The sequence below is a fragment of the Telmatherina bonti genome (assembly GCF_933228915.1).
Source record: "Telmatherina bonti genome assembly, chromosome: 21".
In the NCBI taxonomy this organism is placed as follows: domain Eukaryota; kingdom Metazoa; phylum Chordata; class Actinopteri; order Atheriniformes; family Telmatherinidae; genus Telmatherina; species Telmatherina bonti.
In genome coordinates this window covers 34,721,708-34,745,463 of record NC_136630.1, presented here as the reverse complement: position 1 = coordinate 34,745,463, position 23,756 = coordinate 34,721,708, and the positions used below count along the sequence as shown (strand labels likewise).

General features: G+C 43.8%; 1 protein-coding gene across 1 annotated transcript in view; it reads left to right on the top strand.

The window, feature by feature from the left end:
* Nucleotides 1–23,386, top strand: part of LOC306772068 (prolyl 4-hydroxylase subunit alpha-1-like) — a 94,754-nt gene extending 71,368 nt beyond the window's left edge. The window contains exon 16 of the mRNA XM_079261463.1: nucleotides 19,292–23,386. Coding sequence (XP_079117589.1) covers nucleotides 19,292–19,362 — 71 coding nt within the window. The 3' untranslated portion in view covers nucleotides 19,363–23,386. The remainder of the gene's footprint in view (nucleotides 1–19,291) is intronic.
* Nucleotides 23,387–23,756: the final 370 nt, after the last annotated feature.

The window sequence follows — 23,756 nt, the reverse complement described above, 5'->3', positions numbered from 1 at the left end:
GACTGCTGTACGTCTTTAAACACCGTAAACCAACAGTATGACTGCAGTCCTCCTGAAAACACCGTAAACCAACAGTATGACCGCAGTACTCCTGAAAACACCGTAAACCAACAGTATGACCGCAGTACTCCTGAAAACACTGTAAACCAACAGTATGACCGCAGTACTCCTGAAAACACTGTAAACCAACAGTATGACTGCAGTACTCCTGAAAACACTGTAAACCAACAGTATGACCGCAGTACTCCTGAAAACACCGTAAACCAACAGTATGACTGCAGTACTCCTGAAAACACCGTAAACCAACAGTATGACCGCAGTACTCCTGAAAACACTGTAAACCAACAGTATGACCGCAGTACTCCTGAAAACACTGTAAACCAACAGTATGACTGCAGTACTCCTGAAAACACTGTAAACCAACAGTATGACCGCAGTACTCCTGAAAACACTGTAAACCAACAGTATGACTGCAGTACTCCTGAAAACACTGTAAACCAACAGTATGACCGCAGTACTCCTGAAAACACCGTAAACCAACAGTATGACCGCAGTACTCCTGAAAACACCGTAAACCAACAGTATGACCGCAGTACTCCTGAAAACACCGTAAACCAACAGTATGACCGCAGTACTCCTGAAAACACCGTAAACCAACAGTATGACTGCAGTACTCCTGAAAACACCGTAAACCAACAGTATGACTGCAGTACTCCTGAAAACACCGTAAACCAACAGTATGACCGTAGTACTCCTGAAAACACCGTAAACCAACAGTATGACCGCAGTCCTCCTGAAAACACTGTAAACCAACAGTATGACCGCAGTACTCCTGAAAACACTGTAAACCAACAGTATGACCGCAGTACTCCTGAAAACACCGTAAACCAACAGTATGACCGCAGTACTCCTGAAAACACCGTAAACCAACAGTATGACCGCAGTACTCCTGAAAACACCGTAAACCAACAGTATGACTGCAGTACTCCTGAAAACACCGTAAACCAACAGTATGACTGCAGTACTCCTGAAAACACTGTAAACCAACAGTATGACTGCAGTACTCCTGAAAACACCGTAAACCAACAGTATGACTGCAGTACTCCTGAAAACACCGTAAACCAACAGTATGACTGCAGTACTCCTGAAAACACTGTAAACCAACAGTATGACCGCAGTACTCCTGAAAACACTGTAAACCAACAGTATGACTGCAGTACTCCTGAAAACACTGTAAACCAACAGTATGACCGCAGTCCTCCTGAAAACACTGTAAACCAACAGTATGACCGCAGTCCTCCTGAAAACACTGTAAACCAACAGTATGACCGCAGTCCTCCTGAAAACACTGTAAACCAACAGTATGACTGCAGTACTCCTGAAAACACTGTAAACCAACAGTATGACCGCAGTCCTCCTGAAAACACTGTAAACCAACAGTATGACCGCAGTACTCCTGAAAACACCGTAAACCAACAGTATGACCGCAGTACTCCTGAAAACACCGTAAACCAACAGTATGACCGCAGTCCTCCTGAAAACACCGTAAACCAACAGTATGACTGCAGTCCTCCTGAAAACACCGTAAACCAACAGTATGACTGCAGTACTCCTGAAAACACCGTAAACCAACAGTATGACTGCAGTACTCCTGAAAACACTGTAAACCAACAGTATGACTGCAGTACTCCTGAAAACACTGTAAACCAACAGTATGACCGCAGTACTCCTGAAAACACTGTAAACCAACAGTATGACCGCTGTACTCCTGAAAACACCGTAAACCAACAGTATGACCGCAGTACTCCTGAAAACACCGTAAACCAACAGTATGACCGCAGTACTCCTGAAAACACTGTAAACCAACAGTATGACCGCAGTACTCCTGAAAACACTGTAAACCAACAGTATGACCGCAGTACTCCTGAAAACACCGTAAACCAACAGTATGACCGCAGTACTCCTGAAAACACCGTAAACCAACAGTATGACCGCAGTACTCCTGAAAACACCGTAAACCAACAGTATGACCGCAGTACTCCTGAAAACACCGTAAACCAACAGTATGACTGCAGTACTCCTGAAAACACCGTAAACCAACAGTATGACTGCAGTACTCCTGAAAACACCGTAAACCAACAGTATGACCGTAGTACTCCTGAAAACACCGTAAACCAACAGTATGACCGCAGTCCTCCTGAAAACACTGTAAACCAACAGTATGACCGCAGTACTCCTGAAAACACTGTAAACCAACAGTATGACCGCAGTACTCCTGAAAACACCGTAAACCAACAGTATGACCGCAGTACTCCTGAAAACACCGTAAACCAACAGTATGACCGCAGTACTCCTGAAAACACCGTAAACCAACAGTATGACTGCAGTACTCCTGAAAACACCGTAAACCAACAGTATGACTGCAGTACTCCTGAAAACACTGTAAACCAACAGTATGACTGCAGTACTCCTGAAAACACCGTAAACCAACAGTATGACTGCAGTACTCCTGAAAACACTGTAAACCAACAGTATGACTGCAGTACTCCTGAAAACACTGTAAACCAACAGTATGACCGCAGTCCTCCTGAAAACACTGTAAACCAACAGTATGACCGCAGTCCTCCTGAAAACACTGTAAACCAACAGTATGACCGCAGTCCTCCTGAAAACACTGTAAACCAACAGTATGACCGCAGTCCTCCTGAAAACACTGTAAACCAACAGTATGACCGCAGTACTCCTGAAAACACCGTAAACCAACAGTATGACTGCAGTACTCCTGAAAACACCGTAAACCAACAGTATGACTGCAGTACTCCTGAAAACACCGTAAACCAACAGTATGACTGCAGTCCTCCTGAAAACACTGTAAACCAACAGTATGACCGCAGTACTCCTGAAAACACTGTAAACCAACAGTATGACTGCAGTACTCCTGAAAACACCGTAAACCAACAGTATGACTGCAGTACTCCTGAAAACACCGTAAACCAACAGTATGACTGCAGTCCTCCTGAAAACACCGTAAACCAACAGTATGACCGCAGTACTCCTGAAAACACCGTAAACCAACAGTATGACCGCAGTACTCCTGAAAACACTGTAAACCAACAGTATGACCGCAGTACTCCTGAAAACACTGTAAACCAACAGTATGACCGCAGTACTCCTGAAAACACTGTAAACCAACAGTATGACCGCAGTACTCCTGAAAACACTGTAAACCAACAGTATGACCGCAGTACTCCTGAAAACACCGTAAACCAACAGTATGACCGCAGTACTCCTGAAAACACCGTAAACCAACAGTATGACCGCAGTACTCCTGAAAACACCGTAAACCAACAGTATGACTGCTGTACTCCTGAAAACACCGTAAACCAACAGTATGACTGCAGTACTCCTGAAAACACCGTAAACCAACAGTATGACTGCAGTACTCCTGAAAACACCGTAAACCAACAGTATGACCGTAGTACTCCTGAAAACACCGTAAACCAACAGTATGACCGCAGTACTCCTGAAAACACTGTAAACCAACAGTATGACTGCAGTACTCCTGAAAACACCGTAAACCAACAGTATGACCGCAGTACTCCTGAAAACACCGTAAACCAACAGTATAACCGCAGTACTCCTGAAAACACCGTAAACCAACAGTATGACCGCAGTACTCCTGAAAACACTGTAAACCAACAGTATGACCGCAGTCCTCCTGAAAACACCGTAAACCAACAGTATGACTGCAGTACTCCTGAAAACACCGTAAACCAACAGTATGACTGCAGTACTCCTGAAAACACCGTAAACCAACAGTATGACCGCAGTCCTCCTGAAAACACTGTAAACCAACAGTATGACCGCAGTCCTCCTGAAAACACCGTAAACCAACAGTATAACCGCAGTACTCCTGAAAACACCGTAAACCAACAGTATGACTGCAGTACTCCTGAAAACACCGTAAACCAACAGTATGACTGCAGTACTCCTGAAAACACTGTAAACCAACAGTATGACTGCAGTCCTCCTGAAAACACTGTAAACCAACAGTATGACCGCAGTACTCCTGAAAACACTGTAAACCAACAGTATGACTGCAGTACTCCTGAAAACACCGTAAACCAACAGTATGACTGCAGTACTCCTGAAAACACTGTAAACCAACAGTATGACCGCAGTCCTCCTGAAAACACTGTAAACCGACCGCTGTACTCCTGAAAACACTGTAAACCAACAGTATGACCGCAGTACTCCTGAAAACACTGTAAACCTACAGTATGACCGCAGTCCTCCTGAAAACACTGTAAACCAACAGTATGACCGCTGTACTCCTGAAAACACTGTAAACCAACAGTATGACCGCAGTACTCCTGAAAACACCGTAAACCAACAGTATGACCGTAGTACTCCTGAAAACACCGTAAACCAACAGTATGACCGTAGTACTCCTGAAAACACCGTAAACCAACAGTATGACCGCAGTACTCGAAAACACTGTAAACCAACAGTATGACTGCAGTACTCCTGAAAACACCGTAAACCAACAGTATGACTGCAGTACTCCTGAAAACACTGTAAACCAACAGTATGACTGCAGTACTCCTGAAAACACCGTAAACCAACAGTATGACTGTAGTACTCCTGAAAACACCGTAAACCAACAGTATGACCGTAGTACTCCTGAAAACACCGTAAACCAACAGTATGACCGCAGTACTCGAAAACACTGTAAACCAACAGTATGACTGCAGTACTCCTGAAAACACCGTAAACCAACAGTATGACTGCAGTACTCCTGAAAACACCGTAAACCAACAGTATGACTGCAGTACTCCTGAAAACACTGTAAACCAACAGTATGACTGCAGTACTCCTGAAAACACTGTAAACCAACAGTATGACCGCAGTACTCCTGAAAACACTGTAAACCAACAGTATGACCGCAGTCCTCCTGAAAACACCGTAAACCAACAGTATGACCGCAGTACTCCTGAAAACACTGTAAACCAACAGTATGACCGCAGTCCTCCTGAAAACACTGTAAACCAACAGTATGACCGCAGTACTCCTGAAAACACCGTAAACCAACAGTATGACTGCAGTACTCCTGAAAACACCGTAAACCAACAGTATGACCGCAGTCCTCCTGAAAACACTGTAAACCAACAGTATGACTGCAGTACTCCTGAAAACACCGTAAACCAACAGTATGACTGCAGTACTCCTGAAAACACCGTAAACCAACAGTATGACCGCAGTCCTCCTGAAAACACTGTAAACCAACAGTATGACCGCAGTACTCCTGAAAACACCGTAAACCAACAGTATGACCGCAGTACTCCTGAAAACACCGTAAACCAACAGTATGACCGCAGTACTCCTGAAAACACTGTAAACCAACAGTATGACTGCAGTACTCCTGAAAACACCGTAAACCAACAGTATGACTGCAGTACTCCTGAAAACACCGTAAACCAACAGTATGACTGCAGTCCTCCTGAAAACACTGTAAACCAACAGTATGACCGCAGTACTCCTGAAAACACTGTAAACCAACAGTATGACTGCAGTACTCCTGAAAACACCGTAAACCAACAGTATGACCGCAGTACTCCTGAAAACACTGTAAACCAACAGTATGACTGCAGTACTCCTGAAAACACCGTAAACCAACAGTATGACTGCAGTCCTCCTGAAAACACTGTAAACCAACAGTATGACCGCAGTACTCCTGAAAACACTGTAAACCAACAGTATGACCGCAGTACTCCTGAAAACACTGTAAACCAACAGTATGACCGCAGTACTCCTGAAAACACCGTAAACCAACAGTATGACCGCAGTACTCCTGAAAACACCGTAAACCAACAGTATGACCGCAGTACTCCTGAAAACACCGTAAACCAACAGTATGACTGCTGTACTCCTGAAAACACCGTAAACCAACAGTATGACTGCAGTACTCCTGAAAACACCGTAAACCAACAGTATGACTGCAGTACTCCTGAAAACACCGTAAACCAACAGTATGACCGTAGTACTCCTGAAAACACCGTAAACCAACAGTATGACCGCAGTACTCCTGAAAACACTGTAAACCAACAGTATGACTGCAGTACTCCTGAAAACACTGTAAACCAACAGTATGACTGCAGTACTCCTGAAAACACCGTAAACCAACAGTATGACTGCAGTACTCCTGAAAACACCGTAAACCAACAGTATGACCGCAGTACTCCTGAAAACACTGTAAACCAACAGTATGACTGCAGTACTCCTGAAAACACCGTAAACCAACAGTATGACTGCAGTACTCCTGAAAACACCGTAAACCAACAGTATAACCGCAGTACTCCTGAAAACACTGTAAACCAACAGTATGACTGCAGTACTCCTGAAAACACCGTAAACCAACAGTATGACCGCAGTACTCCTGAAAACACCGTAAACCAACAGTATGACCGCAGTCCTCCTGAAAACACTCTAAACCAACAGTATGACCGCAGTCCTCCTGAAAACACTGTAAACCGACCGCTGTACTCCTGAAAACACTGTAAACCAACAGTATGACCGCAGTACTCCTGAAAACACTGTAAACCAACAGTATGACCGCAGTCCTCCTGAAAACACTGTAAACCAACAGTATGACCGCTGTACTCCTGAAAACACTGTAAACCAACAGTATGACCGCAGTACTCCTGAAAACACCGTAAACCAACAGTATGACCGTAGTACTCCTGAAAACACCGTAAACCAACAGTATGACCGTAGTACTCCTGAAAACACCGTAAACCAACAGTATGACCGCAGTACTCGAAAACACTGTAAACCAACAGTATGACTGCAGTCCTCCTGAAAACACCGTAAACCAACAGTATGACTGCAGTACTCCTGAAAACACTGTAAACCAACAGTATGACTGCAGTACTCCTGAAAACACCGTAAACCAACAGTATGACTGTAGTACTCCTGAAAACACCGTAAACCAACAGTATGACCGTAGTACTCCTGAAAACACCGTAAACCAACAGTATGACCGCAGTACTCGAAAACACTGTAAACCAACAGTATGACTGCAGTACTCCTGAAAACACCGTAAACCAACAGTATGACTGCAGTACTCCTGAAAACACTGTAAACCAACAGTATGACTGCAGTACTCCTGAAAACACTGTAAACCAACAGTATGACTGCAGTACTCCTGAAAACACTGTAAACCAACAGTATGACCGCAGTACTCCTGAAAACACTGTAAACCAACAGTATGACCGCAGTCCTCCTGAAAACACTGTAAACCAACAGTATGACTGCAGTCCTCCTGAAAACACCGTAAACCAACAGTATGACCGCAGTCCTCCTGAAAACACTGTAAACCAACAGTATGACCGCAGTACTCCTGAAAACACCGTAAACCAACAGTATGACTGCAGTACTCCTGAAAACACCGTAAACCAACAGTATGACCGCAGTCCTCCTGAAAACACTGTAAACCAACAGTATGACTGCAGTACTCCTGAAAACACCGTAAACCAACAGTATGACTGCAGTACTCCTGAAAACACCGTAAACCAACAGTATGACTGCAGTACTCCTGAAAACACTGTAAACCAACAGTATGACTGCAGTACTCCTGAAAACACTGTAAACCAACAGTATGACCGCAGTCCTCCTGAAAACACCGTAAACCAACAGTATGACTGCAGTACTCCTGAAAACACCGTAAACCAACAGTATGACCGCAGTCCTCCTGAAAACACCGTAAACCAACAGTATGACTGCAGTACTCCTGAAAACACCGTAAACCAACAGTATGACTGCAGTACTCCTGAAAACACCGTAAACCAACAGTATGACTGCAGTACTCCTGAAAACACCGTAAACCAACAGTATGACTGCAGTACTCCTGAAAACACCGTAAACCAACAGTATGACTGCAGTCCTCCTGAAAACACTGTAAACCAACAGTATGACCGCAGTACTCCTGAAAACACTGTAAACCAACAGTATGACCGCAGTCCTCCTGAAAACACCGTAAACCAACAGTATGACCGCAGTACTCCTGAAAACACTGTAAACCAACAGTATGACTGCAGTACTCCTGAAAACACTGTAAACCAACAGTATGACCGCAGTACTCCTGAAAACACCGTAAACCAACAGTATGACTGCTGTACTCCTGAAAACACCGTAAACCAACAGTATGACTGCTGTACTCCTGAAAACACCGTAAACCAACAGTATGACTGCAGTACTCCTGAAAACACTGTAAACCAACAGTATGACCGCAGTCCTCCTGAAAACACCGTAAACCAACAGTATGACTGCAGTACTCCTGAAAACACCGTAAACCAACAGTATGACTGCAGTACTCCTGAAAACACTGTAAACCAACAGTATGACCGCAGTCCTCCTGAAAACACCGTAAACCAACAGTATGACTGCAGTACTCCTGAAAACACCGTAAACCAACAGTATGACCGCAGTCCTCCTGAAAACACTGTAAACCAACAGTATGACCGCAGTACTCCTGAAAACACCGTAAACCAACAGTATGACCGCAGTCCTCCTGAAAACACCGTAAACCAACAGTATGACCGCAGTACTCCTGAAAACACCGTAAACCAACAGTATGACTGCAGTCCTCCTGAAAACACTGTAAACCAACAGTATGACCGCTGTACTCCTGAAAACACTGTAAACCAACAGTATGACTGCAGTACTCCTGAAAACACTGTAAACCAACAGTATGACTGCAGTACTCCTGAAAACACTGTAAACCAACAGTATGACCGCTGTACTCCTGAAAACACCGTAAACCAACAGTATGACCGCAGTACTCCTGAAAACACCGTAAACCAACAGTATGACTGCAGTACTCCTGAAAACACCGTAAACCAACAGTATGACTGCAGTCCTCCTGAAAACACTGTAAACCAACAGTATGACCGCAGTCCTCCTGAAAACACCGTAAACCAACAGTATGACTGCAGTACTCCTGAAAACATTGTAAACCAACAGTATGACTGCAGTACTCCTGAAAACACTGTAAACCAACAGTATGACTGCAGTACTCCTGAAAACACCGTAAACCAACAGTATGACCGCAGTACTCCTGAAAACACTGTAAACCAACAGTATGACTGCAGTACTCCTGAAAACACCGTAAACCAACAGTATGACTGCAGTCCTCCTGAAAACACTGTAAACCAACAGTATGACTGCAGTACTCCTGAAAACACTGTAAACCAACAGTATGACCGCAGTACTCCTGAAAACACCGTAAACCAACAGTATGACTGCAGTACTCCTGAAAACACCGTAAACCAACAGTATGACTGCAGTACTCCTGAAAACACCGTAAACCAACAGTATGACCGCAGTACTCCTGAAAACACCGTAAACCAACAGTATGACTGCAGTCCTCCTGAAAACACTGTAAACCAACAGTATGACCGCAGTCCTCCTGAAAACACCGTAAACCAACAGTATGACTGCAGTACTCCTGAAAACATTGTAAACCAACAGTATGACTGCAGTCCTCCTGAAAACACTGTAAACCAACAGTATGACCGCAGTCCTCCTGAAAACACTGTAAACCAACAGTATGACTGCAGTACTCCTGAAAACACCGTAAACCAACAGTATGACCGCAGTACTCCTGAAAACACTGTAAACCAACAGTATGACTGCAGTACTCCTGAAAACACCGTAAACCAACAGTATGACTGCAGTCCTCCTGAAAACACTGTAAACCAACAGTATGACTGCAGTACTCCTGAAAACACTGTAAACCAACAGTATGACCGCAGTCCTCCTGAAAACACCGTAAACCAACAGTATGACTGCAGTACTCCTGAAAACACTGTAAACCAACAGTATGACCGCAGTCCTCCTGAAAACACCGTAAACCAACAGTATGACTGCAGTACTCCTGAAAACACCGTAAACCAACAGTATGACTGCAGTACTCCTGAAAACACCGTAAACCAACAGTATGACTGCAGTACTCCTGAAAACACTGTAAACCAACAGTATGACCGCAGTCCTCCTGAAAACACCGTAAACCAACAGTATGACTGCAGTCCTCCTGAAAACACTGTAAACCAACAGTATGACTGCAGTACTCCTGAAAACATTGTAAACCAACAGTATGACTGCAGTACTCCTGAAAACACTGTAAACCAACAGTATGACTGCAGTCCTCCTGAAAACACTGTAAACCAACAGTATGACTGCAGTCCTCCTGAAAACACTGTAAACCAACAGTATGACTGCAGTACTCCTGAAAACATTGTAAACCAACAGTATGACTGCAGTACTCCTGAAAACACTGTAAACCAACAGTATGACCGCAGTACTCCTGAAAACATTGTAAACCAACAGTATGACTGCAGTACTCCTGAAAACACTGTAAACCAACAGTATGACCGCAGTCCTCCTGAAAACACCGTAAACCAACAGTATGACTGCAGTCCTCCTGAAAACACTGTAAACCAACAGTATGACTGCAGTACTCCTGAAAACATTGTAAACCAACAGTATGACTGCAGTACTCCTGAAAACACTGTAAACCAACAGTATGACCGCAGTCCTCCTGAAAACACCGTAAACCAACAGTATGACTGCAGTCCTCCTGAAAACACTGTAAACCAACAGTATGACTGCAGTACTCCTGAAAACACCGTAAACCAACAGTATGACTGCAGTCCTCCTGAAAACACTGTAAACCAACAGTATGACTGCAGTACTCCTGAAAACATTGTAAACCAACAGTATGACTGCAGTACTCCTGAAAACACTGTAAACCAACAGTATGACCGCAGTACTCCTGAAAACACTGTAAACCAACAGTATGACCGCAGTCCTCCTGAAAACACTGTAAACCAACAGTATGACCGCAGTACTCCTGAAAACACTGTAAACCAACAGTATGACCGCAGTACTCCTGAAAACACCGTAAACCAACAGTATGACTGCAGTACTCCTGAAAACACCGTAAACCAACAGTATGACTGCAGTACTCCTGAAAACACCGTAAACCAACAGTATGACTGCAGTACTCCTGAAAACACTGTAAACCAACAGTATGACTGCAGTACTCCTGAAAACACTGTAAACCAACAGTATGACCGCAGTACTCCTGAAAACACTGTAAACCAACAGTATGACTGCAGTACTCCTGAAAACACCGTAAACCAACAGTATGACTGCAGTCCTCCTGAAAACACCGTAAACCAACAGTATGACCGCAGTACTCCTGAAAACACTGTAAACCAACAGTATGACTGCAGTCCTCCTGAAAACACTGTAAACCAACAGTATGACCGCAGTCCTCCTGAAAACACCGTAAACCAACAGTATGACCGCAGTACTCCTGAAAACACTGTAAACCAACAGTATGACTGCAGTCCTCCTGAAAACACTGTAAACCAACAGTATGACTGCAGTCCTCCTGAAAACACTGTAAACCAACAGTATGACTGCAGTACTCCTGAAAACACCGTAAACCAACAGTATGACTGCAGTACTCCTGAAAACACTGTAAACCAACAGTATGACCGCAGTACTCCTGAAAACACCGTAAACCAACAGTATGACTGCAGTCCTCCTGAAAACACTGTAAACCAACAGTATGACCGCAGTCCTCCTGAAAACACCGTAAACCAACAGTATGACTGCAGTACTCCTGAAAACACCGTAAACCAACAGTATGACTGCAGTACTCCTGAAAACACTGTAAACCAACAGTATGACCGCAGTACTCCTGAAAACACCGTAAACCAACAGTATGACCGCAGTCCTCCTGAAAACACCGTAAACCAACAGTATGACTGCAGTACTCCTGAAAACACCGTAAACCAACAGTATGACCGCAGTACTCCTGAAAACACCGTAAACCAACAGTATGACCGCAGTACTCCTGAAAACACCGTAAACCAACAGTATGACCGCAGTACTCCTGAAAACACCGTAAACCAACAGTATGACCGCAGTCCTCCTGAAAACACCGTAAACCAACAGTATGACCGCAGTCCTCCTGAAAACACCGTAAACCAACAGTATGACTGCAGTACTCCTGAAAACACCGTAAACCAACAGTATGACTGCAGTACTCCTGAAAACACCGTAAACCAACAGTATGACCGCAGTACTCCTGAAAACACTGTAAACCAACAGTATGACCGCAGTCCTCCTGAAAACACCGTAAACCAACAGTATGACTGCAGTACTCCTGAAAACACCGTAAACCAACAGTATGACTGCAGTACTCCTGAAAACACTGTAAACCAACAGTATGACTGCAGTACTCCTGAAAACACCGTAAACCAACAGTATGACTGCAGTACTCCTGAAAACACTGTAAACCAACAGTATGACCGCAGTCCTCCTGAAAACACCGTAAACCAACAGTATGACTGCAGTACTCCTGAAAACACCGTAAACCAACAGTATGACTGCAGTACTCCTGAAAACACTGTAAACCAACAGTATGACCGCAGTCCTCCTGAAAACACCGTAAACCAACAGTATGACTGCAGTACTCCTGAAAACACCGTAAACCAACAGTATGACCGCAGTCCTCCTGAAAACACCGTAAACCAACAGTATGACTGCAGTACTCCTGAAAACACCGTAAACCAACAGTATGACTGCAGTCCTCCTGAAAACACTGTAAACCAACAGTATGACCGCAGTCCTCCTGAAAACACTGTAAACCAACAGTATGACCGCAGTCCTCCTGAAAACACCGTAAACCAACAGTATGACTGCAGTACTCCTGAAAACACCGTAAACCAACAGTATGACTGCAGTACTCCTGAAAACACTGTAAACCAACAGTATGACCGCAGTACTCCTGAAAACACCGTAAACCAACAGTATGACTGCAGTACTCCTGAAAACACCGTAAACCAACAGTATGACTGCAGTACTCCTGAAAACACTGTAAACCAACAGTATGACTGCAATCCTCCTGAAAACACTGTAAACCAACAGTATGACCGTAGTACTCCTGAAAACACTGTAAACCAACAGTATGACCGCAGTACTCCTGAAAACACCGTAAACCAACAGTATGACCGCAGTCCTCCTGAAAACACCGTAAACCAACAGTATGACCGCAGTACTCCTGAAAACACCGTAAACCAACAGTATGACTGCAGTACTCCTGAAAACACCGTAAACCAACAGTATGACTGCAGTCCTCCTGAAAACACTGTAAACCAACAGTATGACCGCAGTCCTCCTGAAAACACCGTAAACCAACAGTATGACTGCAGTACTCCTGAAAACATTGTAAACCAACAGTATGACTGCAGTCCTCCTGAAAACACTGTAAACCAACAGTATGACCGCAGTCCTCCTGAAAACACTGTAAACCAACAGTATGACTGCAGTACTCCTGAAAACACCGTAAACCAACAGTATGACCGCAGTACTCCTGAAAACACTGTAAACCAACAGTATGACTGCAGTACTCCTGAAAACACCGTAAACCAACAGTATGACTGCAGTCCTCCTGAAAACACTGTAAACCAACAGTATGACTGCAGTACTCCTGAAAACACTGTAAACCAACAGTATGACCGCAGTACTCCTGAAAACACCGTAAACCAACAGTATGACTGCAGTACTCCTGAAAACACCGTAAACCAACAGTATGACTGCAGTACTCCTGAAAACACCGTAAACCAACAGTATGACCGCAGTACTCCTGAAAACACCGTAAACCAACAGTATGACTGCAGTACTCCTGAAAACACCGTAAACCAACAGTATGACTGCAGTCCTCCTGAAAACACTGTAAACCAACAGTATGACCGCAGTCCTCCTGAAAACACCGTAAACCAACAGTATGACTGCAGTACTCCTGAAAACATTGTAAACCAACAGTATGACTGCAGTCCTCCTGAAAACACTGTAAACCAACAGTATGACCGCAGTCCTCCTGAAAACACTGTAAACCAACAGTATGACTGCAGTACTCCTGAAAACACCGTAAACCAACAGTATGACCGCAGTACTCCTGAAAACACTGTAAACCAACAGTATGACTGCAGTACTCCTGAAAACACCGTAAACCAACAGTATGACTGCAGTCCTCCTGAAAACACTGTAAACCAACAGTATGACTGCAGTACTCCTGAAAACACTGTAAACCAACAGTATGACCGCAGTCCTCCTGAAAACACCGTAAACCAACAGTATGACTGCAGTACTCCTGAAAACACTGTAAACCAACAGTATGACCGCAGTCCTCCTGAAAACACCGTAAACCAACAGTATGACTGCAGTACTCCTGAAAACACCGTAAACCAACAGTATGACTGCAGTACTCCTGAAAACACCGTAAACCAACAGTATGACTGCAGTACTCCTGAAAACACTGTAAACCAACAGTATGACCGCAGTCCTCCTGAAAACACCGTAAACCAACAGTATGACTGCAGTCCTCCTGAAAACACTGTAAACCAACAGTATGACTGCAGTACTCCTGAAAACATTGTAAACCAACAGTATGACTGCAGTACTCCTGAAAACACTGTAAACCAACAGTATGACTGCAGTCCTCCTGAAAACACTGTAAACCAACAGTATGACTGCAGTCCTCCTGAAAACACTGTAAACCAACAGTATGACTGCAGTACTCCTGAAAACATTGTAAACCAACAGTATGACTGCAGTACTCCTGAAAACACTGTAAACCAACAGTATGACCGCAGTACTCCTGAAAACATTGTAAACCAACAGTATGACTGCAGTACTCCTGAAAACACTGTAAACCAACAGTATGACCGCAGTCCTCCTGAAAACACCGTAAACCAACAGTATGACTGCAGTCCTCCTGAAAACACTGTAAACCAACAGTATGACTGCAGTACTCCTGAAAACATTGTAAACCAACAGTATGACTGCAGTACTCCTGAAAACACTGTAAACCAACAGTATGACCGCAGTCCTCCTGAAAACACCGTAAACCAACAGTATGACTGCAGTCCTCCTGAAAACACTGTAAACCAACAGTATGACTGCAGTACTCCTGAAAACACCGTAAACCAACAGTATGACTGCAGTCCTCCTGAAAACACTGTAAACCAACAGTATGACTGCAGTACTCCTGAAAACATTGTAAACCAACAGTATGACTGCAGTACTCCTGAAAACACTGTAAACCAACAGTATGACCGCAGTACTCCTGAAAACACTGTAAACCAACAGTATGACCGCAGTCCTCCTGAAAACACTGTAAACCAACAGTATGACCGCAGTACTCCTGAAAACACTGTAAACCAACAGTATGACCGCAGTACTCCTGAAAACACCGTAAACCAACAGTATGACTGCAGTACTCCTGAAAACACCGTAAACCAACAGTATGACTGCAGTACTCCTGAAAACACCGTAAACCAACAGTATGACTGCAGTACTCCTGAAAACACTGTAAACCAACAGTATGACTGCAGTACTCCTGAAAACACCGTAAACCAACAGTATGACTGCAGTCCTCCTGAAAACACCGTAAACCAACAGTATGACTGCAGTACTCCTGAAAACACCGTAAACCAACAGTATGACTGCAGTACTCCTGAAAACACTGTAAACCAACAGTATGACCGCAGTACTCCTGAAAACACCGTAAACCAACAGTATGACTGCAGTACTCCTGAAAACACCGTAAACCAACAGTATGACTGCAGTCCTCCTGAAAACACCGTAAACCAACAGTATGACTGCAGTACTCCTGAAAACACCGTAAACCAACAGTATGACTGCAGTACTCCTGAAAACACCGTAAACCAACAGTATGACTGCAGTACTCCTGAAAACACCGTAAACCAACAGTATGACTGCAGTACTCCTGAAAACACTGTAAACCAACAGTATGACCGCAGTACTCCTGAAAACACTGTAAACCAACAGTATGACTGCAGTACTCCTGAAAACACCGTAAACCAACAGTATGACTGCAGTCCTCCTGAAAACACCGTAAACCAACAGTATGACCGCAGTACTCCTGAAAACACTGTAAACCAACAGTATGACTGCAGTCCTCCTGAAAACACTGTAAACCAACAGTATGACCGCAGTCCTCCTGAAAACACCGTAAACCAACAGTATGACCGCAGTACTCCTGAAAACACTGTAAACCAACAGTATGACTGCAGTCCTCCTGAAAACACTGTAAACCAACAGTATGACTGCAGTCCTCCTGAAAACACTGTAAACCAACAGTATGACTGCAGTACTCCTGAAAACACCGTAAACCAACAGTATGACTGCAGTACTCCTGAAAACACTGTAAACCAACAGTATGACCGCAGTACTCCTGAAAACACCGTAAACCAACAGTATGACTGCAGTCCTCCTGAAAACACTGTAAACCAACAGTATGACCGCAGTCCTCCTGAAAACACCGTAAACCAACAGTATGACTGCAGTACTCCTGAAAACACCGTAAACCAACAGTATGACTGCAGTACTCCTGAAAACACTGTAAACCAACAGTATGACCGCAGTACTCCTGAAAACACCGTAAACCAACAGTATGACCGCAGTCCTCCTGAAAACACCGTAAACCAACAGTATGACTGCAGTACTCCTGAAAACACCGTAAACCAACAGTATGACCGCAGTACTCCTGAAAACACCGTAAACCAACAGTATGACCGCAGTACTCCTGAAAACACCGTAAACCAACAGTATGACTGCAGTACTCCTGAAAACACCGTAAACCAACAGTATGACCGCAGTCCTCCTGAAAACACCGTAAACCAACAGTATGACCGCAGTCCTCCTGAAAACACCGTAAACCAACAGTATGACTGCAGTACTCCTGAAAACACTGTAAACCAACAGTATGACCGCAGTACTCCTGAAAACACTGTAAACCAACAGTATGACTGCAGTACTCCTGAAAACACCGTAAACCAACAGTATGACTGCAGTCCTCCTGAAAACACCGTAAACCAACAGTATGACTGCAGTACTCCTGAAAACACCGTAAACCAACAGTATGACTGCAGTACTCCTGAAAACACTGTAAACCAACAGTATGACTGCAGTACTCCTGAAAACACCGTAAACCAACAGTATGACTGCAGTACTCCTGAAAACACCGTAAACCAACAGTATGACTGCAGTACTCCTGAAAACACCGTAAACCAACAGTATGACTGCAGTACTCCTGAAAACACTGTAAACCAACAGTATGACCGCAGTCCTCCTGAAAACACCGTAAACCAACAGTATGACTGCAGTACTCCTGAAAACACCGTAAACCAACAGTATGACTGCAGTACTCCTGAAAACACTGTAAACCAACAGTATGACTGCAGTACTCCTGAAAACACCGTAAACCAACAGTATGACTGCAGTACTCCTGAAAACACTGTAAACCAACAGTATGACCGCAGTCCTCCTGAAAACACCGTAAACCAACAGTATGACTGCAGTACTCCTGAAAACACCGTAAACCAACAGTATGACTGCAGTACTCCTGAAAACACTGTAAACCAACAGTATGACCGCAGTCCTCCTGAAAACACCGTAAACCAACAGTATGACTGCAGTACTCCTGAAAACACCGTAAACCAACAGTATGACCGCAGTCCTCCTGAAAACACCGTAAACCAACAGTATGACTGCAGTACTCCTGAAAACACCGTAAACCAACAGTATGACTGCAGTCCTCCTGAAAACACTGTAAACCAACAGTATGACCGCAGTCCTCCTGAAAACACTGTAAACCAACAGTATGACCGCAGTCCTCCTGAAAACACCGTAAACCAACAGTATGACTGCAGTACTCCTGAAAACACCGTAAACCAACAGTATGACTGCAGTACTCCTGAAAACACTGTAAACCAACAGTATGACCGCAGTACTCCTGAAAACACCGTAAACCAACAGTATGACTGCAGTACTCCTGAAAACACCGTAAACCAACAGTATGACTGCAGTACTCCTGAAAACACTGTAAACCAACAGTATGACTGCAATCCTCCTGAAAACACTGTAAACCAACAGTATGACCGTAGTACTCCTGAAAACACTGTAAACCAACAGTATGACCGCAGTACTCCTGAAAACACCGTAAACCAACAGTATGACCGCAGTCCTCCTGAAAACACCGTAAACCAACAGTATGACCGCAGTCCTCCTGAAAACACCGTAAACCAACAGTATGACCGCAGTACTCCTGAAAACACTGTAAACCAACAGTATGACTGCAGTCCTCCTGAAAACACTGTAAACCAACAGTATGACTGCAGTACTCCTGAAAACACTGTAAACCAACAGTATGACCGCAGTACTCCTGAAAACACCGTAAACCAACAGTATGACTGCAGTACTCCTGAAAACACCGTAAACCAACAGTATGACTGCAGTACTCCTGAAAACACTGTAAACCAACAGTATGACTGCAATCCTCCTGAAAACACTGTAAACCAACAGTATGACCGTAGTACTCCTGAAAACACTGTAAACCAACAGTATGACCGCAGTACTCCTGAAAACACCGTAAACCAACAGTATGACCGCAGTCCTCCTGAAAACACCGTAAACCAACAGTATGACCGCAGTCCTCCTGAAAACACCGTAAACCAACAGTATGACCGCAGTACTCCTGAAAACACTGTAAACCAACAGTATGACTGCAGTCCTCCTGAAAACACTGTAAACCAACAGTATGACTGCAGTACTCCTGAAAACACTGTAAACCAACAGTATGACCGCAGTACTCCTGAAAACACTGTAAACCAACAGTATGACTGCAGGTTTTTGTTGTGTTTACCATGAAGCACTTAGTGTTGCTGTTTTTTTGTAGAAAAAGTGCTTTAAAATCAAGTTTAATCTTTATCGTCATATTCTGCGGTTTTGCATAATGGAAATCCGAGAGTTCTCCGGTGGCCCAACTTGGTATTGAATCTGGTGCCGTTCAAATGGACCAGAACCTTCATTTTTCCTGGCTTTGTGTTTGTATCGCACTTTTCTTTTCCTGCTCCTCTGGTTAAACCTGTTCACCTGCTCTGGCTGAATGTTGCTCTAATCCCAGTAAAACCAGGTTCGTTGATCATTTTAAACCTACTGCTGGGTTTTTGGACCAGCAGGACCTGAACCTCAACCTGCCGTAGATGAGGACAAGCTGAGTTTTTTCAGGATCCACATGATATTCCTGCTAAACCTGCTGAAGGCACTTGTTTACTATTTCATTTATTCATTCATTACTGGTTACATGTTTTAATCAACTTTATTTAAACCAGATCTTCTACTGTTCATTCTGCAGTTTCCAACAAATGGATCCATGAACGAGGCCAGGAGTTCCGGAGGCGCTGCGTCCCCCGTGGGACCGATTGACTCCCTGACTGGTCTTCATCTCCAGTGTCTTCCTCTGCTTCCCTGACAGCTGCTGAGTGTGAACACACATTTTTTTGTCTGACATTCTTAAAGTCAGTAACCGGTTGTTTTTGTTTGTTGCCACTTTTCAGACATCACGGCCTTGTGATGCATTCATCTCCCATCAGGACATCAAACTATGTCAAGAACAAAGATGGCTTCAAGCCATCACATTAACAGAAAATGTTTTTAATTTTAATCCTCATCGAGACCATCAGTTTAAACCAGCGGTCCCGTTTCAGGCGCTGAATTGAAGCAGAGAAGTGTCGAGTCGGCACATCAAACAGAGAGGATAAAACAGAGTAAAGGAATAGCAGCTAGCAGGTGCTGCCGACTAGTGGTCAGGTCAGAGATGGCATCCATGCCGTCCAACCAGGAGAGGAGACCAGCAACTTTCTGATGTTCATTCTCATTTCTGCCTCCATCTTTTTCTCCTTGTTGTGGATTTTGAGTCATAAACTGGTCTGACACTGATCCGTTATTTCCTACAAATTTACTCAAACTTTCCACATTTTTATTGTTGTTGAGTAGAACTTTTATTTTGTAGGCATAATTCTGACGCTGTGCAATAAAAACATCATTTACAGAAGCAGCTACCTTCTCACAGAACCTCAGACCTTTATTGATGCTTCACACAGTTACTTTTATACAGTAACGTTGGGGGTGGGAAAACCATTTCTTTGAGCCGTTTCATCCACTGTGGTAAAATGTAGCTCTAGACCCCGATGTGCTTGTCTTTGCTCCCTGGTGTAACCCTTTGGAACAGCAATAATTCTGACATCTTACAGGTTTTCACTGTTAAAGGACAAAACAAAACAAGGATTTCCTGTTATTTGTAACTCCAGTTGGATTTCAGCCGCTTCTTGTTATTCCACACTAGATCTCTGTGACGTTAAATTGTAAACGCCAGATCTGTCGGAGAACATTGATGCCGACAGCCTTCTCCCTTCTCGACGTTGGGAATGAAAGAAACCACTTCCTTTTGGACAAATTCCTCCCGATGTCGCTCAGACGTGCCCACGTCTGTACCTGCTGTTAAAGCATTCACTCTTTGATCAATACAACTGTTACCATGACAACCATAGCAATGCAAACTTTTAGCTTTTTTTGTTCAAATGGAACTGACTGCAGAGACTGTTGTGATTGGTCAGCTGCAGTGACCTCATCAGGCTCCGCCCACCGTGTGCCACCCTTCCCTGAGTCAAAAAAGATGTTAAAATAATATATTTGAACACAAAGTGACAAAAGATCAGATTCAAACTTCTTTGTTTAAAAATGTTCCATTAGTGTTTCCGTACTTTTTGGTTGCTTCCAACTGATCGTTCGCTTGTTTTGTTTAACTTTAGATTTTCCTCATGAGAGTTGGAGCAGAAATATCTCTACTGATGGTCAGAGGACATAAAAGCTCACGGGGGACTTGCTGTTTCAGTCTGCGTCACGTTTTGGACCGTTTGTCCACACGACTCGTCCACCTTCCAGCGTCATCATGACCAGTAACACCCCTGCTTTCCACCAATGCAGTGACACACACTGTGTCTGGTCTATTTCAGCCCAGAGGTCATTCACTTTCTGCAGGGACGAACAACAGATAAACACTGACATTTAAACAGACACCTCCCACTGCACCTCCTCCTGCCATGTCACTCCTTCCAGCTCCAGGAGCTGACCTTGGATCACATTAGATTGATGTAGTTTCATGGTTATAAACATGTGCTTCTGATCTGGAGAAAGAAAATAATTGGAAACCTTTTCTTGACCAACAACCCTCTAGATTTTCCTGTAGTTTAGTTCCATTTTAACCAGATGAAATTACTGGCCCATCAGGTCCATCATTCACCTGTCATCTGTTTCATTTTACCAGCACTGTGAGAAGGAGCCGTTTCAATGAGTAAGAAAACACCTAAACTGAGACAAATCAGACTTTAAGTGAAATGATCAGTCCATGCAGGACGGCAATGTTTTTAACTGATGGAACAGGCCTGCTTTTTGTTATTTTAAGACGTTAGAGAAGGGAGAACTATCCTGGCCATTAAAGCTCTAGCGGGTAATGTTGCTGAGAGACGTGTTCCTCTGGGTGAAGCGGTTCCTCGTCCTGATAGTAGTCTATACATTCTGGAATCATGAACAATAAGAAATATAGTTAGACCCCGCAGGGGGGCTCTGGCTGCCACCTTTCGGGTATGGTCATGTCTCGGGATCCTCCTGGCCTGCCCCCGACCTTTGTTTGGTCACGTTGACACGATGACTCAGTCACTGAGTCGTCCTGCAGCTTTATTCACCAACAGCAGCTTGTTTTCTTTCTGACTTTAGCGGAACAACAAGGTTTATATTTAGCTTCTTCATCTCTGGTGCTCCTGACAGTTGTTGGCTTCGTCCTGCTGCAGGGAGATACATTTAATAGCATATTTACTGTATCTCTAATTAATGACAATACATTTGTGTGTAATAAAATGTCATAACTATTATATATATATATATATATATATATACAATAATTTCATGTTCTAGAGTTGCACTGCATTATGTAGTAACTGTCAGTCTAACCCCTCAGACTCAGAGGGCTGATAGTCTAGACCAATCCATGGCTTTGATAGAGGCCTTGAGAGAAACAATGGAGGATGGAGAGAATATAGATCAACAGACAGACTGATTGATCGAATCCGCTGCACAAATGACCTGATCTGTACAACTAAAACTCCATTCATGCACGGATTATTCTGCAATCGCCTGGGGGGGTCGAGACGCTCTCACACTTGTGGGAGTTTTACAGCTTTGTGCTTGACTGTTTATTTTTATCTTGCATCGTTTGCCTCCAGGGTCTCGTGGCTTGAACCAGATCAGGGATCTGCCACCCTCTGACACTGACAGATGAAATTCTTTTATCATTAAATAGTAAAACAAATGATTTTATTACATACAATTAAAGGATTTTATTGACAAAGAGATTATTTCATCATATTTATTTATTTCCCATTTCAATGATTGATGTATTTAATAATGATCAAAACTGAACAGACCTAAAGCTAAAGTGTCGCTTTAAGTAATTCAACTAACCGCTGCATTCTGCACATGAAGACTTTTTCCATGTTTCCATTCACACACTTCATTGATAGACATTAATATGTGACAGTAGAGCAGGACGGGATCACCTGGAGGAACCTTCAGCCTGGTCACGCAGCAGAGCCGATCACCTCCTGCAGGACTTTTTCATTGGAGACCAGTAGGATTACATGATTTATTATTTATACATCAACTTCCCATTTGTTTCTGAAGTCCCATCAGCGAGTCCTGGCTGTGCACCAATCACTTGTCCAATAAAACGTTTTAAAATTTTAACCTTAGCTCAGATGTTGTTTGGTGGGTGGAGCTCGATCGCCCACTGGAGCTGGCCAATAAGAGCAGACCTGGATGTTTCCAAGTTCCCATGAAATTCTGAATGTGAAGGTCCAGCCATCTTTCTGGGGGTCTGTTGGTGATGGGGGGGGGGATTGCTGTTAGAGATTGCTGCTGTGTTGGTCCATTGCTATGAAACTCTGAGTGAGTCTTTGTGTTGGTGAAGGAAGTGTTTTCCATGTGAAACTGATCAGAATAAACAGATGCTGCTTGGACGGACAGATTTGTCCTCATCTCGTCTGTTGGTGCATTTCTTTAGGATGCTCTTAAAGCGGCTCTATGAAACTATGTCTAGTTTTCTGATCTTTCTACAGTGTTGTAATGTTGAATCCTCATCACACATGTGAGCGGAACCGTTTTTTATCACCTGAACCCATGTTTGCGTTCTCCAGCATGGTCTACATTTGGTTTCCATGGCAATGGAAACAATTGTTTTTTTTTCTACTTGGACATTTTTGTGGCGTCCCGGGGAGGGACTTGGTGATTGGTCATCTTCTCTAGGTGCACATTCACGAGAAGAAAGCCACACCCACCTTTACTGCTTAGTATCACTCCTCCTAGCTGTTGACCAATCAGACGCAGCCTGCAGGACATGGGGCGGAGCTTTCTGTTGACGTGTTTCTGGCAGATCTGAGAGGATCAACGCAACATAATGGAGTTTGTAGGAAATCCTTGATTATTTCTTGTCCTTCTGGACTTGCATATTAAAATAAATTAGACTGAAATGTGCACCCCCCCCCCCCCCCCCATGTTGCTATGGCAACATGATTCCAGAGTTTAGAAGCTGAGTTAAATCTCAGTCAGATTGTTAGATGATTCGTTTCCTCCATGACACGCTGTGACCTGCAGGACTTCTGCTCTGAGCTGCTGTCATTTTTCCTTTCTCTGTGATGTTGGAAACAGAACATCTCATGAAGACCTGACGGATGTCCACACATGTTCCGTCAAAGACTGGATGATGT